The sequence below is a fragment of the Vidua chalybeata genome, chromosome 18, assembly GCF_026979565.1.
Source record: "Vidua chalybeata isolate OUT-0048 chromosome 18, bVidCha1 merged haplotype, whole genome shotgun sequence".
NCBI lineage: Eukaryota > Metazoa > Chordata > Aves > Passeriformes > Viduidae > Vidua > Vidua chalybeata.
Window position 1 is genome coordinate 10,551,146 of NC_071547.1, and position 20,419 is coordinate 10,571,564.

Sequence of the window (20,419 nt, forward strand, 5' to 3'; positions counted from 1 at the left end):
AGCAATCGCTGTAAAAGTCCCTTTAAAAGGCTGCGTGGGCGCAGCCCCTGCCCAAAGCAATGGGGACTGTGACACCCCGGTCCCCGTGGGGCTGCCGGCGCCGGGAGGGAGAGCTGCGGGATGGATCCTGCCGCTTCTCCCAAAGCATCCTTGAGCTGCCGGTGTCGCTGCCAGCGCTGTCCCCGGCCCGTGATGGACGAGGGGAGCTGCCACAGCCGGCACCGTCCCCGCTCGATAGCTCCGGGAGCGCGGCCATTTATACCCCGTGATGGATGCGGCGATCAAGGGCAGCGGCCGCGGCTCCTGGCACCCCCTCCGTGCGCCGGCAAAGGGTGTAAATTTGGCAGAACAGCTTCACTAAGCTCTGGTTGTTTATTTTCCGCGGCACTGCTGCATCCCCAGCTCGGTCCCGTGCACCGGGAAAAGCGGGTGGGGGATGCTAAGGGACATTCCTCACCTGGAGGAGGGCTGGGAAGCACGGCCCAAAGCATGGCTATCCAAGCACTGCTTGCCTCCAGCGGGGTTTTTTGGATGTCTCCTGTCACTCCGAGCAGGCAGAACCCCCACCCCGTGCCACGTCTCCAGGTCCCCACCCCCCCAGCAGCAGGAGCAGGGATTCCCTGCAGACCCCGCGGAACGGATCCGGGCCTTGGTGCCACCTCCTCATGGCACTGCCAGGTGTGGGACCCCCGGAACCTCCCCAGATCCCCCTCCTCTCACGCACAGCTGCCTCAGCAGGACCCGACACGGATCCATCCCGCGATTTCCCTCGGAGAAATGAAGGGATTGCTGCTCTCGAGCTGCGAGACAATTGCAGAAATGGGTTTGCTTTGCCCACTTTCTTGTCCCTTCCCACCGAGCATCACCGTCCTCCCCAGCCCGCCGCACCCCCACGCCAACCACCAGGACACCGGGATCGGCTGTGAGGCTCTTGCAGCACCAAGCAGCCCGAGCCCGGGCTCCCAGACTGAATATTCATGAGCCAAAGGGCTGGAGCAAAAGGCGAGCGCAGCTGGGCAGCAAACAGGGCTGGGACGCGGAGATATTCCAAGAAAAAAAGGGGAAAAGAGGAGGAATTGCAGCGCCGAGGGGGTCAGAGGGTGGGTGAACCGAGAGGCACCAAGCGGCTGGAGCTGCCGCTGGCGAGGGGTGGCGGAGGAGGAGCGGCCCCATCTGCTCCCGGTGTCCCGCTGTCCCTCCTCCCGGCGCTCCTGACAGGCTGCAGAGCTATCGATGCCATTTGCCTCTGCCCCGGAGGCGTTTTGGTGATGGAAGATGCCTGCATTAGCACGAGGGGAAGCAGCAAATGTCTAGAGATAAAGAAAAAAAAATATATAAAAAAGATAAAAATCAGGCGAGTTCAGGAGGTGGATCCTACAGGGGTTGGGGTGTGCAAAGGGTTAAGCACAGGTTTGTTTCGGGAAATGGACACCTGGAAGGGAGGCAGCGGGAGCACGAGAGCTTCGGCAGTGAGAGGAGCTGCTCCCCTGAGTGTCCCGGCCGTGCTGGGGTGTGTGACCCTCCCTCACTCCTGCCATCAGCCAGAGCCGGCTGCGAGGAGCCAGACAAAGGGGAAGATGGCTCTTCCTCCTCTGCAGATGTCACAGGTCACCGGGAGGCCACAGGCTTTAGGTGCTGCCAGTCACCCGCCCCAGCAGCAGCTCCGGGCTCTGTGCTTTGCTCAAAGCCTTCCCAGGAGCGGAGCTGGGACCTCTCAGCTCTGCCAGGGACGTTTGCAGATTTGGGGCTCGGAAATCATGGAATGGTTTGGGTTGGAAGGGACTTTCAAGCTCATCCCATTCCAGCCCTGCTGTGGCCAGGGACACCTTCCACTATTCCAGGCTGCTCCAAGCCTCTCCAACCTGGCCTTGGGCACTGCCAGGGATCCAGGGGCAGCCACAGCTGCTCTGGGCACCCTGTGCCAGGGCTCACCACTGTCACAGGGAACAATTCCTTCCCAATAGACAACCTAACCCTGTCCTCTGTCAATTGCAGTCCATTCCCCATCACTCCAGGCCTTTATTACCAGTTCCCCTCCAGGTTTCTTCAGTGCAAGCCAGTGTAACACCACCAACCCTCAACCAACCCTGACCCTTCCCAAGGATCAGCTTTTCCCAAGGCCACCAGACCCAGAAGCTCCCCTCTCCATTGCCAGGAGGTTTTTTTGTGATAAAAACAAAAGCACTGACCTTCCCAGCTCCCTGTACAGGTATTTTCCCAGTGGGAAAACCCCCTCCACACCCAGGCAGGTGCTGCAGACCTCAGCTGAGGTGCAAACACAGCTTTCCCCCACATTTCCAGGCAGGGAAAAGGGAGCAGCTGGTGCCAGGGAGGTGACAAGGGCTGCCTCTCCCTGTCCTTGTCCCCAGCCCAGGCGCCTTTCCCACAGCAGGATGCACCAGTCCTGAGTGGGTATTTCAAACATCAAACTGAAAAGCTGAAAGGAAATAAAGAGATGCTCACAGGAGTGCTGAAGTGGCTGCTGTGCCACTCCTGCTGGAACATTAATATTTGCCAAAAATAATTTGTCTTTAATCAGACACAGCCATATATTTTAGTTTTATGTCCGCTCTGGGTCAGTCTTTATTACCTGGGGCCACTTCAGCTCCTTCATGGCCTGCCAGGGATCAGCATCCAGGAGGGCAGGAGCTGGTGGCACCCAGGAAAGTGTCCCCAGGGCCTGTGTGTGCAGGGTGAGCCCCAAAAGCAAAGAGAACGACCACAACAAGAAGCAGTTCTGCGTTTCTGGGGAGTGGCAGACAGCTTGGAGGTGGATCAGGGGGCATTTAATTCACTTCTGATCTGGAACAAGCCCCGTTATTTTTGCTCCTGGCCCCACCCAGCAGTAACACGTTCTGTGATGCCCAGGACCTTCCCGGGGGATGACAAGCCCGTTCCTGCCGGGGTTTGCATTTCCAGCTCGTGCCAATTAACGAGGTGTCACCCCGAGCCCGCCCTGCAAAGCGCTCACAGCCCCTCTCCCCAAACAGGGGCTGCCCAAATCCCAAAGGATGGGCTGGAGGAGGAGAATCCAGCCCCCAAAACCCCAGTGCCAACCCTCTGGCTCCAGTGCCAGGCTTCTCCCAGAAGAGGTTCCAGAGCTGGGCAGAGCACCCTTAATTCAAATGGGAGGAGCAGCCCTGCTGTGGCCCTGGGAGCAGGCAGGGACCTGCCCAGGGAGTCCCCTGCTCCAAAGCCCATTTCCAGAGGCAGAGCTCTGAAAGGAGGGCTCCAGCTGAGCCCTGTGGTCCTGTCCGAGCCCCTGGGCTGTGCTGCCTCTGCAGCCCCACACAAGACCAGGAGCAGTGATTTTGGGCTGGCAGAGCTCGCTGGGGTGGTCTGGGGAGCAGCCCCAACACTGCCCTGCCCAGATGAGAGCTGAGCTGCACCCTGAAGGAAGAGCTCACCACCACTCCAAATACAACATCTGTCAATAAATCCCAGTGCAACACCCCAGACCCGGCTGGAGGTACCACAGATGTTCATCAGTGATTTTATAGTCGTGGAGATCCCACCAAAACCACCCAGAGGCGTCCAGGAGCCTCTTCCAGCCCCCAAGCCCAGCCCTGTGCATCCCTCACCCCAAAACACATCCAGAACGTGCATCACTCAAGGCTTCTCTCCCACCCAGTTCATCCCACACACACTCAGAGTCCATCTGAAGTAAAAGACCATCAGAAGTGGGGAACTCTACAGCAAAGCTCAGAGCTAGAAAGACAAGGCCAGGTTGGATGGGCTTGGAGTAACCTGCTCTGGTGGAAGGTGTCCTTCCACCACAGGGGTTGGGATGGGATGAGCTTCAAGGACCTTCCCAACACAAACCATTTAATGATTTTAAGATCCAGGCTCCCCCTTGGTTTAACTCTTCTCCCAAACCCACAGTTGAATGTGCAGGGTGGACACAACCATGAACCAAAACTCAGAATATTCATGACCAAGGCAGTCAGGAGAGGTTTGTTGAATACATTCACATAATTAATACATATGAGAACATTGCAATTCCCCTCTTTGCAGGTCCACAAACAGAAAGAAGCTAAATTCATTAGATTAATATTTGTTGAGACGTATTAGTTTAGCTCTAATTTCATGATCAGATGGCATTTTTGGGGAGTTGAAAAGCAAGCTCTAAAGATTCATTGGCTCTAAATTATGGCATTAAAGAGCAAGGAGCTTTAAAAATTTCTAGGAAAAGAAATTTCCTGTTGCTGGTTTGCCCCTAACACCGTTCTCCCACCAGCTGGGGAGTCAGGCACTTCTGTTCCTCACTCAGGCCCAGGCCAGGGCCAGGCTGGTTGATATTAAAGCAAATAAACAGCTTTTCAAAGTGCCCAAAACGGGGTGGCCTCCTGGCTCTGATGGTGCTGAAACAGAGATTTTTGGAGTTAAGTTAACAAAATGAATTAAGCATTTATAATGTAGCTTGTAGAGTTATGTATTGAATTTTAACCTTTTACTTAAGAAACCTCTGCCTGGTACAAAGGGCATGGGAAAATGCAAATTTCTGAAGCCTCTTGCATAAAGAACAATACCAGAAGAGGCAAAGAACCCAGATAAAGAAGCTCCTCTGTCTCCAAGCCTATCAAGACTGACAGAGGTACTCAGATAAGCACCAAAGGACCAAAAGCACACGCGCAGAGAGGAAAAGTTCAAAAGTTCAGCCATGAGGAAGACCACGATCTTCAGCCTCAGGACCACCGAGAGACCCCCGTGTGACCACCACAGCAAACCAGGCGTGCCCAGAAGGGCGTGGACTTATTTAGCGTGAGAGGCGAGGCCAGGGGTTGAATATGCATGAAAAAGTTGTGCAATGCATTGCATATGGAACAGCTTTGGGAATAAAGGTGTGGGTCAGACTGAGGCTCGGGGCACAAGTTTTGGAGAGCGATCTCACTTGTGCCGGGCGCTGACATACAGACCCACCTCATAACTACCCCAGGGTGTGGAGTCTGTTTATTTATTCCACGTATTGCTTCAGTGCCACCCCCCATGAGACCTCAGAAGAAAGCCCAGATGCCTTTAAATCGTCTCCTCGCTGAGCTGGATGGTGACACCTGGGCTGACTGGGGTGGTGTCCTCACCAGCACCGGGGTGAGCCCAACCCCTCCGTGCTGCAGCCAAGCAGAGCCCTTGCCCCGAGGCGAGGCTGCCCTGCACTCGTTCCCGGGAGCCCTCACCCCATAAAGCCATGGCAGGAACATAAACCACGGCTGCCGACCCCGCTCCAGCTCTGCTGCTCCATGCGTGAAGTCCTGCAAGCCCCCGGAGCCAGGGGAATAAATTTCATCCCAAGGAAGGCTTTGTGCAGCAAAAAAGGGCTTCATTGTGTGCACCAGGGAGCTGGAAAGAGCGAGGAATGCTCAAGGGATGGTTGTCCAGCAATATTCCTGCCCCCGAGCAGCTCTGGATGCTGGAGGATTTCCCAGGCCGTGCTCTGGAGGTGGTGGGAAAACCTGGACACGTCCCCGAGGCAGCCTGGGGAAGGGCACTCCCTTGGAGGTGACATTCCTGCACCTGAAGGAAACTTTCAGGGAGGCAGAATTAATTCTGAAGTGTCATTATCTCAATTAGAGCACAGAAAAAAAAAGCCAAGGCTCTCAGCTGGCAGAAGCCACGGCAGAGTTCTGGTGGCTTTGCCCCAGCTGGGGAGAAAGCAAAGCTCAGGTGACCCTGCCGAGATGCCAGGTAGATTCCAGGTCCATTCCCAGGGCTCAGAGGCGCTCAGGGCTCCGTCCTGCTCCCGTGCCGTGTTTGCTGTGGCCAGGAGCTCCTCTTGTCCCGGCTGGAGGGGTCAGCAGCCCGGCAGGGGCGGGCTCCATCCCCGGGGCACCCCTGGGCCCGCTCCCCGCGCCGGCAGCTGCCGGGTGGGTGACCCCCGCGGGTCCCCGCGCTGACAAAAGGCCTATCTTCTCTCCGCCTAAATGATTTAAATTCTAATCAAACATCATTTATAGCACATCTCGGAGCCGTCTCCCGGGAGCTGGTCCCACGTGAGCCGTTGCCAGGGCAACCGGGGGGTCTCATTTCAGAAATGTCAGATTGCATTATTGTCTTCACACTTCTCTGATAACCCGGTGTCTCTCCCTCTCCTGCCAGCGCCCCCCCTCCCCGGCAGCCAACCCCCACTCTCCTCCCTGCCCCGCTCCCCGGAGGAAATCACCGGCTCCGTTTCACTCCCTGCCCTGCCAGCGTCACCCTCCCAAGGCAGGGTCCCGGTGGGCTCCGCCGCCAGCTCGGTGTCCCGTTATTTAGGATGGAAGGGAAAAGGAGGGCTGGCTTTGTGTGGACCGTGCTGGGATGGAGGTGATGCTCCCGTCACCCCCCTGCATTCCCTGCCACGCAGGGGGAGCAGCTGCACGGGGCTACTTGCTGGGCTCCCAAAAAACTGATGGGAGAAGGGTGGACAGAGCTCGGAGGAAGATTTTGGTCTGTCTGGATGACAGACCTGCAGCTTTCACAGGGCATGTCCCAGCACATCCAGAGCAGGGTGTCCTGCAGGGCCCAGCCCTGAGGGGACACTGCAGGACTCCTGCCAGGGCTCCCCCTCTGCCCCACGGCAGGGTGAGCACCGGGGCCAGGCCAGCGAGGGACTGACCCCATGGACACCCTCTGGAGCACGGCTGCTCCTCTGCTCCCTGGTTTTCCCTTCCCCCCTTCTAGGGAGGAAGGGAAAAGCCATGGGGAGGGGTGGAACCACCGGGTCTTGAGGGTCCCTTCCAACCCAAACATAAACTCCAGCTTCTCCTTGTTCCCACATCTTCTCTTCCCACATCACCGGCTCCCTGTGGCCAGCTGAGCTGCTCTGGCCCCCTCCGTGACTCCAAGGACACCCCCACAGGTCCTTGTTCCCAGGTCCAGCCTGGAGCAGTGACACCACAGATGAACATTCAGTGAGCCCAGCCCTGAGATGTCCAAACCCAGCAGAACCCATGGATCTCACACGCTGCTGGGAATAATATCCTGGGGAAAAACAGTCCTGGTAAGGGTTTGGCCAGGAACCAGTGCCCACAGGGAAAAACTGAGGTGTTTTGATTATTCTGCCACAGCTTAGGGGAGCTGGGTGCATAAACTGTGCCTGGTGTTGTGCTTCAGGTGGTTTCCTACAGGAGCTGTCCCTGCTCATGTCCCACGCCATCCCAACAGTCCCAGTTCCCCTGTTTTTAACGCTGTGTCCTGCTGGAAGGTGACAGGGCAGTGGTGGTGTCACCCCCACAGTCCCCAGGCACCATCACGAGCCCACACGTGCTGTCCCATGTCCATCCCTCCATCCATCCATCTGCCTGATAAACCCCTAATGAACCTCCCAACTCTGCCTCTTCCCAAAGAATAAACCAGCCCTGGCCCAGGCGGTTAATATTTAACTGAATAAGGGCCATAAATATGGAAAATGGGACTTTTAATTAAATAAGCAGCTTTTAAAAGGGCCCTTGGGCCGAAGAGGCTTTTGTTTAAATATGATTGATTTGACACGTCCTTTCCCTCCCGCTTTCTCCCGCTCTCTCCCTCTCCTGCTTGGTGCAGGGATGGGAAGGAGGCTGCAGCACGGTCCTGCTGCAGGACCCTGTGCCTGCCTGTGCCCCAAAACCTTCCCACAGCCTCGGGCAGGCAGCTCGGGGAGCGTGGGAGCGCTTGGGTGGGCACCCAAGCAAGGACAGCTCACTGCAGCTGCTTTTAACGGGAGCAGGAAGTTTGCCCTGGCTGCTGAGCCACCCCAGCCCACCCCAGCTGCTGAAACCAGGGATGCTGGGGACACCTGGCACCCCCCGGGGCAGCACTGCCCCCCATCACATAACCCTGTGATCTTCCCCTGCGGTGGGTCCCTTACAGAGGTGACGGAAGGGAAACTGAGGCAGGCAGCAGATGGGCAGCACAGCCAGGGGAAGGGACTTTTCCTGGTGCTTTTGCAGTTGGATTCACCCCCCAGAATTTCCTCACACATGGACTCTGGGAGCAAACACAGAGTAAAACCAGGTCCTAATGACTTTGCTGTTGCTGACATTTGGGCATTGCCTGCTGGAGCAAGCGGCACTAATTACTTCTTCCTCAGCCAGGCATGATGGGAGCGGGGCGTTCAGGGAGTGCCGGGGTCACCGGGACCTTTCCAGCCTTGGGGAGACCCTGGGGGGGTGTTGGGGTGCCAGGCCAGCAGTGTCACCCCCTGAGCAGCAGTGCCCTGGGCTGATGGACCCACCGTGCTCCCAGGAGCAGCGCCAGGCCTGGCTCTGCAGGGAACAGGAGTGGGGTGAAGTCACGGGAGCCTGAGGGGCAGGAATCCTTGGGAAAAGATGGGAAAAGGACCAGAGCTGCACCCACACGGGCAGGGGAGGAGACAGTGCCCATCCCTGGCTCCCGTGGGGCACAGAGAAGCTGGGAAAGGGCACAAAGGACGTTCCCAGAACTGAATGGCCCGGACTGAGGGACAGGGATCCAGAGAAGAGGCAGCCCAGGGAGGGTCACTCTCAGCTGGTTCCTCCTCGGTTTTCCACCCGTGGTTCTCCCAGTCCATCCCCCACGGATGGCACAGGCCCCGGGCTGCCATGGCAGGTTTCAGCTGAGAACACACAGTTAATTATCTCCAAAACAACTCGGGGCAAGCAAAATGTTCCCTGGGCCCAGACCTGTTCCTTCCCTGGGATTTCATGAGTGAAGATGTGAAAATGGGGGAAAAACATGGGAAAATGTGGAAAGGAGCAGGTAAGGATTCACATCACTTCTGGGTATCCCTGGGTGTGGAAATGCCCAGCAGAGGTGCCCAGAGCCAGACTGTGCTGCTGAGGGGGCTTGTCCCACAGCAATGTCAGCGGGATCCCCTCAGGCTGGGTGGATCCAGGGCTTGAGGCACTCCCTGGGTCTGAGCACCCTCAGTGGTGACACAGCTCAGGAATGTGTCCCCAAACTCTGCCCAGTGCTGGGGTGCCCAGAGGTCTGGGAGCAGGCAGGTGTCCCTCAGTGGTGGCACAGGGACAGCTGCTGGCACTGCTGGATACTTCCAGGCACCCTGGGGTGACTCCAGGTCCTAATCCTTCAAACCCATCACTAAACTTTTTGTGTTTCCCCTTTAAAGCAGCCGAGGCACTGCCTGGGTGAGTTGGTGATGAGCTGCCCCCCTCCCAGGGCTCCTCTCCTCCAAACCCCCCTCTGGCACCCCCTGATCTGAGTGCCCATTCCAAGGCACTGCAGTGTCCTCATTTCTCTGCCTCTGAAATCTGGGCACGTCTCAGTCCTGGTGTGCAGCTTCAGAGCAGCAAAACATCCCTGAATCCTGGTGTTTCCTTCATCCCACCTTCTCCCAGCCCTTCCCTCTGGGTGTCAGTGCTGCTGGGAGGACAAGGGATGGTTTTTGGAAGGGGCAGCTCAGGAGGTGGAGCCAGGGGACAAACCTGGGCAGGGGTTTCTCAGTTCTGCTCATCTCCTGCTGGTGCCACCTGAGGGTTTTAAGGTTTTCAATGCCTGAAGAGATGATTTGAAAAGCAAATTGTAAACCTATCCCAGGTGGAGATGGGAGAAACCCTTGGCCCGTGGGTTGGGAAGGGCTGTCCTGGATGTCCCTGAGCTGCTGAGTGGTCCCCAGTGTGACACTGGGAGCCTGGCCCTCAGCATCACTCTGAGTGCCCCTGACCTCCAGGGATGCTGTGACTGCAGCATTTTTGGATGCTGAGGGCTCCTAAAATCTCCCCCCACCAAACCCTGAGCCAGCCCATCTGATGTGCTCAGCCCTGATGGAATCAGTGGCATTTTCATGGATTCAGGCTCAAATTAACCTCAGTGAGAAAACCAATCTGGCCAGAGGCACCACCCAGGGGGTCTGATGCCACCAGCAGATCCCGACTCGGGGCTGCTCCTGGGGGCTCGAGGCAAAAGGCAGAGCTCCTCCTGGCACTGCAGAGATAGAGATTTATTTTTTTTTTTTAAGGGAAAAAAAAAAAAACGGGGGGAGGGGGTAAAAAAAGGCCCCGTGTTTGCAGCCAACACGTGTAATCTGTTGCAGCCCTTGTCAGACAAAACAGTTTTGCCGTAAGACAGCGATTCCCAGAGGGGAAAGGGGCGAAGTGAAAATACTTTATCAGCTGCCTACATATGTAAAGCAGTACCCTGGTTGAAAAGCAAAGCCTCTTTCCCTTTGAAAGCTGGGAAGGGAGAGACGGGAGGCGACTGCCTGGGAGCGGGGACAGAAATGACACAGGCACAAAGCCCAGCACAGCAAAGCCCAGGCCTCCCTCCTGAACTGCTCTTATCTCCCTATCGGCCCCAAAAACTACCTGGCTGTGGAGAAGAAACAAAGCCAACCAAAACCCAGATGTGGCTCAGTTTGGGAAACTAAAACTATGGTTTTTAATGTACAGGAATTATTGCTCTTATTTCCCTATCGGCCCCAAAAATGCTCCTATCTCCCTATTGGCTCAAAAAACTACCTGGCTGTGGAGAAGAAACAAAGCCAACCAAAACTGAGACGTGGCTCAGTTTGGGAAACTAAAAATATGGTTTTTAATGTACAGAATGTGTTTTTTAATGTACAGGAATTATTTAATTCAGATATTAAGAGCAGGTTCTGTCAGAGTCCCCAGGTCAGCAGGGAAGTGTCCATTGCTCCAGGTTCCTCTTCCCTCAGGTTGGGCTGAGATGAAGGGAATCACTCCCTGCCTGGATTTCAGAAGTGATGCTCAGGAGCTGCCAGCAGATAAGGGTTTTCCTTCCTCTCTGAGTTTAAAATCTGCTTCAAAGGCTGGGAATTCCAGGACCTGGACACACGGCATAGATCAGCCCTTGGGTTCACAGCCAGTGAACCACGATTGGACTCTACTGGCAACAAGTGGACTGGCTCCTCATGGAGGCTTCTCCTGCTCCATCCATCAGCCAGAGACCTGAGAAGGTGGGGGAAAAAAATTAATTCCAGGTAGCAGCCCCCTCAGCAGGACAGCGAGGGGACACAGGCTGGGCTCGGGGGACACCGAGCTGGGATGGAGAGCCCAGGAGGAGCTGAGATCCTGGGACACTTCCATGGATAGGGATGCACAGAGGCAGGGGGGAGATAAGGAATGGGCTGGGGGGAGGAAGGGGAGCAAAGAAAGGAGGGAAGCAGGAGAAGGGCAGGCAGGGAAGCGGGGCGGGGGGAGAGGGAAGGAGCCTGCGCGTGCCCATCTGGGCCATGCATCACATTGAAATTGTCCCGCATTAAAAATTCACCAGCCAGTGAATTTTCAAGGGATTTGTAGTAATTAGATGACAAAATGCTGGCAAATCTCAGGCTTGCCAAAGATGTTACTCAGGGGTCAAAGACTCGACACTTTTGGCTGGGTAATTTGTAAGTGTCAATCACACTCAGGCATCAGAGGGAAAGGAGAGATCCAAGGGCTGAATCCTAACGAAGTCCAAGGCTCCTGCCTGCTGAGGCCCCCTCCTGCTGCCACCCAGGCCTGAGACCCCCAGCTGAAACCACGCGGGGCTGATTTGGTTTCTTGTTTTTTAAATTACAAGAAGAAACTTCCCAGGTTTTTCGGCAGGGAGAGTTCCTGCTCTGCTCTGCAGCTGCCTGGGCTGATGTGCCTGTCCTGTTTATCTTGCTGGGGGGCAGAATGGGCTGTGACCCCCCCGGGCTGATGCCTCTGCAGCCCTGCACCAGTTCTTCTGCCACGTGGCTGGAATTGCTCCTGGGACAGTCCACCCTGCTGCTTCCTGGGGTTGACACACTGGGCTGAGTCGGGCTGAAAATGGAATTAAAGCATCTCTTGCCTTGTTCCTGCCTCCCCATTGGGTGTCACAGAGACTTTGGGGCCACCAAAGCAACCCCATGGGTTGTGTCTGCCTGTGCTGGCTCTGTTGGAAAACCCAGGTTCATTCAGATCCACAGGATTCTCCCAGCCCTGGGCTGGAGGGGGGGCCCACCTCAGGCTGAGCCCATGGCAGCAGCTCATCCCACACACCCACCCAGAGCCCGGGGGAGAAAAGAAATTTGAGTTTTCTACATCATCAGCTTAAAACCAAACCACAAAATGCAAAAAATTAATGCTTTGCCCAAAAGACCAGGGGAGATCCCTGTCCCAGCCAGGTGTGAAGCTCCAGTGTGGGCTCAGCCTTGCTGAGGCTGAGGTTAAGCCTGGGCTTTGCTGCTGGCTTTTGGGGGCAGAGGATGGCTCTGCGAGGGTGGCTGCCTAGCCCCAGATCTCTCCTGGAGGGATTTTTGCCTTTTGTGGTCTGGTTTCTAAGCTGATGAAGTAGAAAAGCCCTGGATTTCTCAGCCCCACCAGCACCAGGGGGATGGCTGCTAACAGGGGCTGCACTTACCCCCAAAATATTTGGGGTCACCAAATGTGGGAGAGGCAGGAGCAGGAGCCTGCCTTACTCTCCATCTCTCATGGCTCCTAAGGCTGTTACCCCTGCTAAACCCCACCTCCAGTCTCGGCCTGTGAGGGGTGACTGAAGCTGTCAGGGAGGGATGGGGAGGTCCTGGCCATCAGCTCTGAGGTGCTGAGGCATCACACAGCACCCATCACACCCCAAGGAGAAGCACTGCACATCCCAAACCCCCTTCCACTGAAAGAAGCCAAGTCCCAGAGGAAAGGAAGCTAAAGGAGGTTTGTTTGCTCCATCCCTCCCAGTGTGCTGGATTGGGGGAGTGTTCTTAATCCAGGGAGGGGAGAGATGGGAAAGGGAGGGAAAGGCAGGAGGGAAATGGCCTCTGGACAGAGCTGCTGTGGTTTAGGTGAATGCAGAGCCATTCCTGGCTGCAGGCCAGCAGCACTGGGAGAGCTGGAAAAGGAGGCAAGCAGCAGTGATGCTCTCCAGCTACTGTGCTGCCCCAGACAAGGGAGCTGAGGGGATTGGGAATGTGGCTGGAGGCTCCTCCTCAATTTCCAAAGTCATTCAGCAGCTGCAAAACACCTTGCAGGGGCAGCCTTCCTCCAGCTCCTCATCAGCTGCACTTCCAGCTCCTACTCCACATATTTAAGTAGGCAAAATCATGGGCTGAGGGCTGCAGGGGGTCTGGGCTGAGGGGTTTTTCCATGGTTTTATCTTCACTTGATCTAACAGTGCTGTCAGATGCTGCTGGAAGGATATTTGCTGGGAAGCAGCAGGGAAGGACTCTGCCTGTCACTGCTCTGTCCAGTGCTGGGCACTTGGGAGCCATTCCCTGCTCACAGGGGGTGTCCATGGGATGTTTCCTGCCTGTCAGAGCTTGCTGCTGGCAGAAAACGACCCCCAGCCCCCCCCCACTGCAGCTGAACACAGCTCCTACCACTGCCCTGCTTGCTCTTGCAGGAGAAAACGAACCAGAAAACGCCACATTTTAGTTGAGGGAACACAAAGAAAACCTTCCCCCCCCCCAGATCACCTCTCCTGACACACACCACAGCCCTTACTGCCCTCCCACTCTGTCCCAGCAGCTTTGCTAAACCCTGAGCTGGGGATGATGTCACATGTGGGGACCTGGTGACGCTGGCTCTGTACCCCCTGGTCCACACTCATCCCCAGCAGCCCACCGTGGTCCTGGGGCTGGAACAGAGAGACAAATCTAATTACATGGCACTAATTATGGCCTGTGGAACGCAGGGACTGTGCTCCTGCAGCTCCCCGGGGAGGTGAGACACTCCCTTCTCCAGGATGCTGCCCACCTCCCTGCTCCTGTGCTGGCATCACTTCCCGTTTGTCACCGATTCAGGTCACACCCTGCACACCCCCAGCTCTGCTGTGCTCTGCCTCCCTTCCCAGCTCCAGTTTGGGGTGAAAGCCTCCCTGATTAGCCAATTTGGATCCCTATTTACTGTGAATTACCGAGCCTGATTATTATTCATGGCTGGTGAAGGCTGAGCTCTCAAGCCCGGCCATGCGGTTTCTCTTCCTCTCCAGTGCATATATTTAGGGAAAACAGGAGGCAGAGTGCCTCAGTCAGGGAAGCTGCACGCTGCCTCCTCCTCCTCCTCCTCCTCCTCCTCCTCCTCCTGCTGTATTTCCTGCTGAGGAAGGTGCTGGTGGATGCTGGAATGTGGTGCCAAACAGTGGTCATGCTGTGACCCAGGGTAAAGTCCAGATGTGCTGGAATACTGGTCCCTTCCAACTCGGCTTCTCTTGGGATTCTGGGATTAAGGAGAAGCTCCCCAAATCTCCCAGCCAGCATCCAAGGCAACTCTCTCAATCTACATTTGCAAATTCTTCCTGAAGTCCAACCTGAAGCTCCCTCTGGAGATTCCAGAGCTCGTGGAGTCAGCAGCTGGGCTGGAAAGCAGCAGGCAGGACACAGGGGATGCAGGATCTTCCTGCAGGCCTGCAAAGGGGGAGTGAATGGCATTTACCGTGCCTGCTTGGCCTTTAAGTGCTTCCCTGACCTCATTCCATGGCACACACCTGGGAGGAAGACCAGGGAAGATGGGCCTGAAGGGATGAGAAGAGCTGGAATTCCTGAACTGTAGGAGCAGTGCAGTGGTGATGAAAAGAAACCACCAAGAGCTCAGAGATGCTGCCTGCCTGTCCCTGCCAGCTCTCCTGCCTTCTCCTGTGGCACAGAGAGGAAAACACAGATGGTGGTCAGGAGCTTTCCAAAGGGAATGGGCCACTTTGGGCACTCACAGGGCACCGTGGCACAGCAGAGGGGCTGGCAGTGCCCAGCAGACCCAGGCTCCCTGGAGATCCTCTGTGCCTCACCTTGCTTTGCTGGCTGTGCCCATAAGGAGATAAAAGCCCACACAGGCCTCTGGCAACAGGCAGCAATGAAGGAGAGCTGCTTCTACATTAAAACCCCTTAACCCTCTCATTCAGTAAAAAAAGCTGCATTTGAATAATATCCTAATCCAATTGCAGAGCTGGCCCTGGGGAGGGGGATCTGCAGCGTGCCTGGGGAGCAGCTGCAGCCACTACAGCTCCTGCTCCTGTCCTGTCACCCTGCATGAAGCTGTCAGAACCTGTCAGACACCCACTGGCCAAGGCAGAGGGCTTCGAGCCCCCAGGGACCCTGCACCATATCCCAGCAGCCAGAACTGAGTGTAAAGCACTGGTCTGAGCTCTCTGGTGGGGAGAGCAGAGGTTGAGCACAGCCCAGAGAGCCCGTCTGGGGTGGCTGTACCCCAGCTCTCATCTGCAGAGCCAGGGCTGATGGATGACTCTGCCTTGGAGCTGCTCATCTTCTCTGCCACCAGCACAGCCTGGCTACAGCACTCACACCCCAAAAGGGCCACCCAGATGAGCATCACACCCACCCTGAGCCCAGCTCTGCCCAGGGAGCACAGGGCACACACGGTGACACTGACCCTGGGGTGTCAAGAGCCAGCAGAACGAGGGGGACAGGGCTTCAGCTCATCCCAGCCCAGGTATAACCATCAGTGTGCAATCATTTGGTACAGACAAAACCCTCCTGAACAGCAGAAAAGAAACTATTCCCCCTCCCAAGGCAAACAAGAGCACTGCAGCAGCACTGCGAGGTTAAGGACCAGGGGGAGGCTGTTCCCTGCTTTAGCTCCGTGGACAGGTAACAGAGTTTGCATTATTTTATCATTAGGATTGCTTCAGATCAGGGGGGAAAAAGAAAACAGCCAGTGGGGAGTGCTGAATTTCTGCAGACCTACTTAAGTGATCATTTTAATTCAGGTGTATGCTCGTTTTTAGACAATTCCTGCTGTAATTTTAGGGGTGCAACGTGTGGGATTCTCAATACGTAACAAAGAAGTGGAGCAGGAATTAACTCCAACTGTTCTCCAGAGCTGTGATCAGCACTTCCATAATTAATGTCCAGGCACATATATATCTGTGTACACATACACAGCCCCCCCCTGCTCACATCAAACAGATTTCCTTGATACCAAATTGCCTGAAAAATTAACCAATGTCAAACTGCTCCACAAGATAAGTATCATTAAGGGAAAAAGAAAATCTTCATTATGTTTGAAGGTACAGGGTAAAAAAAAATCCCTCATGAATGTTTTCCAGCCTGTTCCCAGCCTGGGAAATAACATGTTTTAAAACATATCAAAGGGTTAAATTAATTTTCATTAAAATTTAAATTTGAGAAGGCTCCCTCTCTTCTTTCCTCCCTCCTCCCCCTTTGAACGTTTGACTGGCAACCATTTCATATTTCAATCTCGGCAGAACAAATTGAATTAGATGTTGAAACCAAACTCTGCTCTGTTCTCTAAAGCCTACATGCTCTGCTTGTGCTAATCCTTTTCGTCGCCGCTGCAGACCTCAGAGACACTCAGCAAGAAACCTGCCCTGCCACAAAAGACAATGAAGGGAAAGAGGGAAAAAAAAAAAAAAGAAAAAACAGGAAAAAAAAAAAAACCCCACAGGAAAATCCAAGCCCAACCTGCAATGCTGCAGAGCTTTGCTGAAATCATGTGCTGGGTGATGCATGTGCCTGGAGGGGACCCTGCCCAGCTTCTCTGTCCTGTGTGCTGGGCAGGGGCTGGTCCTGCACAGCCAGGATGGTCAAACATCCCTGCTGAACTGAAATGTAACTTGGCTAAGGCTGAGGTTTCCCTGCACTGACCCCCTGGTGCAGAGCTGTGCCAGTGCTGGGGCACGTGGTGAAGGCAGTGGGGAACAGGGACAGGAATGCCACTCGTCAATGCCAAGCAACAAAAGGGGAATAAAGCTTGTCACCACGTCAGGTGACACTGCCACCCCCTCTGACAGCGCTGCTTCCACACCTGTGCCTCAGTTTCCCCCCCCTGCTGCACAGCTGGTGCTGCTGTACAGGATAAGGGCTTCACACCACAGCCCTGAGACGCCCCAAAGGGCTATTCCTGAATTTTGCTCTGTCCCCTGAGCCAGCACTGCCAGGTCCTGGCAGGAGTGGCTGCTGTTGGGTTTGGGAAGCCTCTCGGTGGCAGCAGCAGGGCTCTGGAGCTGCAGCACAGTTTGGGGGACCAGCAAGGGGTGTCACACCTCTGGTCCCTGAGTAGGAGCTCAGCCTGGGACTGCAGCTCAGTGCTGAGCCCTGTTCTTGGAATTCTGCAGAAAATGTGGTGGTGGAATGTGGGGTAGGACACATCTGTAAGCACAGGGCTGGGCTCTGAGCAGCACCACGTGCCCTGGCCCTCGGGCTGCCCGCTGGACAAGGTGTGCACAGCACACACACCTGGAGGCATCCCCAAATCAGAGCTGGACAGATGGCACCCCAAAGCCCTGGCACTCCTGCAGTGGCCCTGCATGGAGCAGGCAGTGCTGGCTGAACCCAGCTCAGATCCTGTGAACAGGGTCCCATCAGACACTCAGGGTTTCCACTGTGGCCACAAACACAAAGGACACCACGAGCCCACCTCCCCTCTCCTGAACCCACACAGGGTGAGCTCGGGGGTCTCAAAAGGGTCAGAGGGGCTGGCAGGACTGCAGGGTTTGACCTCGGGGAGCCATTTCATCCTGGCTCCCTCCTGCCATCCCACATTTTCCAGCCTTGAGATGCTGCCCCAAGACACACCAAGGAGGATTGATGGCAGCCAGGACTCACCTGGGTGTGGAGTTTTTGGTGCTGGCAGGGAAAAGGCCTTTGCCAAACTATCTGTGACATGGTAGCAGCTGCAGGTTGGTGTCCATACAGGGATTCTGATTTTTTGGCAGCCCATCTGTTCTCCCCCAGCCACAGGGAGGGACAATTCACAGCCTGACAGCGATTCCTGCTGCAGCAGGAATTCTGCTGCCTTCCCCTGGGGGGATGCCAACAGCCAGGGGAGCACACAGAACACACCCAGGGCATGCACTCACTTCAACACTGGGCTCAAACCGAGCCAAATCTGGGCTGTAACCCCTGGGACCACAAACAGGAGCCTCTGGGGTCACAGGAGGGAGAGGCAAAGGGTGGGATTCCTGCTTGGAGGCTGCTGCTCCTTTGGAATTCCACCTTCTCCTGCCCCTGGCGCTACCGACCCTGCAGCAAGCCAGGACACTGTGACTTTTAGGGCCAGCTGTGCCCACCCTGGCTCCACTGCCCCAGTACCCACCTCAGCAGACCCCAGGCAGCTGTTAGATGTCCTCATCCTTGTTATTGTCCTCCTCTTCCAGGTGCTCCATGATTTCATTCAAAATCTCTGATCGTTTCCTCTTCTTCGGGGAGTCTGTCCAGGCCCAGGTGGGAGTGGAGGGGAGGAAGAGAAAAGCAAAAATTACAACCTGGACCCACCTTGGGAGGGGCTGAGGGGGCTGGAGGGAGCAGGATACCCTTCCAGGTGAAGGTCATCAATATCATATATCAATCAATATCAATATCAGGTCCTGGAAGGAGCTGGGATTCCAATACCTCCCACCCGTGGTTTAGTTCACAGGCTGGGAGCAAACAGCACCCAAACAGCTGATGGTGATGCCAGCCCTTCCTGCTGACCCCAATTCACCATGGGATTCACAACCTCCCTGTGGAAAAGTGGCTGCAAGCCTTACCAGGAGCTCATCAGGGCTCTTGGCAGGACACAGCACCACCACCACCCTGGCTGAGACCACCCCAGCCCAGCAGCCCAGTGCACATCCCTCACCTGGGTGGGACCATGTCCCTGCTCTGCCCCTCCTGCCCCACAGCTCCCGAGGGACACAGCACCATGCACACATCCCTCCCAATGCATGCAGGACAGAGGGGAACCCTGGGGGGCTGCCAGCACCTGAGGGGACATCCCAAGCCCGGCTCTGAGGTGACAAAGCCATTTGGTCCCTGATCTGAGGCTGACATCCTCCTTTATGCTGGGCAAGCAGTGCCCTCCCGGCAGGAGCCGTGGCACAGCCCCCTCTCCCCCCCTGGCTCCCCAGCTCGCTCGCAGCACATGGAGAACAGCTGTTTAAATCCTGCTTTCAGACATCAAAAGCCTCGCTGGGTTTCTCAAACAAACAAACATACCATAGGACTAAAGAAAAGGTGTAAAATAAATAAATGGAACAAGCTGTGCATTTTCTTTTAGTATTACAGCTGCTGCGGGAGATAAACAACAAGTAAATGTCACAAAACATCAATACAGAAGAAATTAACCTGACAAAAGCTCACATCCCCCCCCCCTCTCTGCCTCCCCCCCAACTCCCAACAATTTTGCATTTCTGGAGTTCCCATCTAATGATTTTATTTTTCAATTAATTCCTTGACAGAGAGCCAGAACCTGCCTCCCTTCTCCCTGGGGGCTGTGGGGATGGAGGGGGATGAGGGTGCTGATGGACCCTGCTGCCCTCCCAGCACCCACCCCACCGAGCTCAGGGGAGCCATGGGGGCCACAAGGTGCCACCCCAAGACCCTCCAGCAGCTCTTCTCAAAGGAAGAATCACCCAAAGGCACAAGGGATAAGCCACCCTGGAGGAAGGTGCCAGCTCAGCAGTTCTTTATTCTGCTCCCAGCTCTCCTGCTCTGGAATGGCATCAAATGTGGTCTCATCTCCCAGATCCACTGTAGGAGCGTGTCCTGTACCTGCCACCCCTTCCCAACCAGACCCTGGCAGGCCCCTCGTGGAGATCCCACAATGCTGAGGCTGCACAGCAGAGGAAAAGTTGGAAATGGGACACTGGGTGCACAGGGAGCATCCCTCAGCAGAGCAGCACCTGCCATGGCACGGGCAGGGGTCGGGCAGGGAAATCCCCCCAGATTCACCAGCTCGGCCACGGGGAGCACCAGCAGCATCCCCTTCTTATCTAACAAGGGGAAAATAAAAACCCAGGAGGGTGGGGAAGCGAATTGGTTCGACTTCCTTCCGTTCTGCTGCTCCAAGCTGGTTAAGGTTTGCCGCTAACGATCCCATTTGCTTCCTTTAAACAATGGGCAAAGCCGGTGGGGGTGGGCCGGGAGGGGGATTACCACGGGATTAGAAACGGGATTAGAACGTGGCAGGGTTGTGGATGCCACGCTAATCCTGCAGGGTTTTACTCTCCAGCTCCAGCATGTGTTTGCATTAGTTACAGATGCTCTCGAGAAAAAAAAAAAAAAATTAAAAAAAAAAAATAGGAAAGGACAAAGGAGAAAGAAGGGAGCCCAGCGGTTGGGAGGTGAGGGAAAAGGAAACCTGGGGGTCTGCGGCCAAAGGAGAAGCGATCTGGCAAAGGGGATGGAGGCAGGAAGACTTTCCCACCCTGCTAGGAGGATCAGGACCATGCCTTCCCCGGCAGCCCCCTGCTGCCAGCAACAACTGTAAATAAGCAGGGATGAGCCGCAGCGGGGCTCGGCTGCTTTACAGCCACCCACAGCCCTCACAGCTGAACCCCCTCCTCACACACCCCCCTCATCCACCCTCCCCATCACAACCCCCCCCCCACAAGTCGTTGCTTCCCCTCCCGGCGTGGCGAAATTCCCCATCTGTCAATTTAATTCTTTGATCGATGGGAAGGAGCAGGAAAAGCGGCCCGGCACAGCTGGCTGCCCAAGTTAGGCCTGGCGGGAGAGCGGCGGCCGCGCCGGAGCCGGCTGAGGAGCACGAGGCATTGTCATTTAGTGGGATTGGGAGCCAGAGCCTTCCCTGCACGGCCCCGGGCTCCCGGG

At 55.8% G+C, this 20,419-nt stretch overlaps 1 protein-coding gene across 2 annotated transcripts in view; it reads right to left on the reverse strand.

Moving 5' to 3' along the window:
* Positions 1-711: 711 nt before the first annotated feature.
* Positions 712-20,419, reverse strand: part of RBM19 (RNA binding motif protein 19) — a 62,726-nt gene continuing 43,018 nt past the window's right edge. The window contains exons 24-25 of one of the 2 annotated variants that reach the window (XM_053959742.1): positions 17,922-18,035; positions 712-1,310 (exon numbers count right to left, since the gene is read on the reverse strand). In XM_053959742.1, coding sequence (XP_053815717.1) covers positions 17,944-18,035 — 92 coding nt within the window. In that variant the 3' untranslated portion in view covers positions 712-1,310; positions 17,922-17,943. Of the gene's footprint in view, positions 1,311-10,454; positions 10,860-17,921; positions 18,036-20,419 lie in introns of those variants that run through there. The other variant, XM_053959741.1, reaches the window with a different exon arrangement.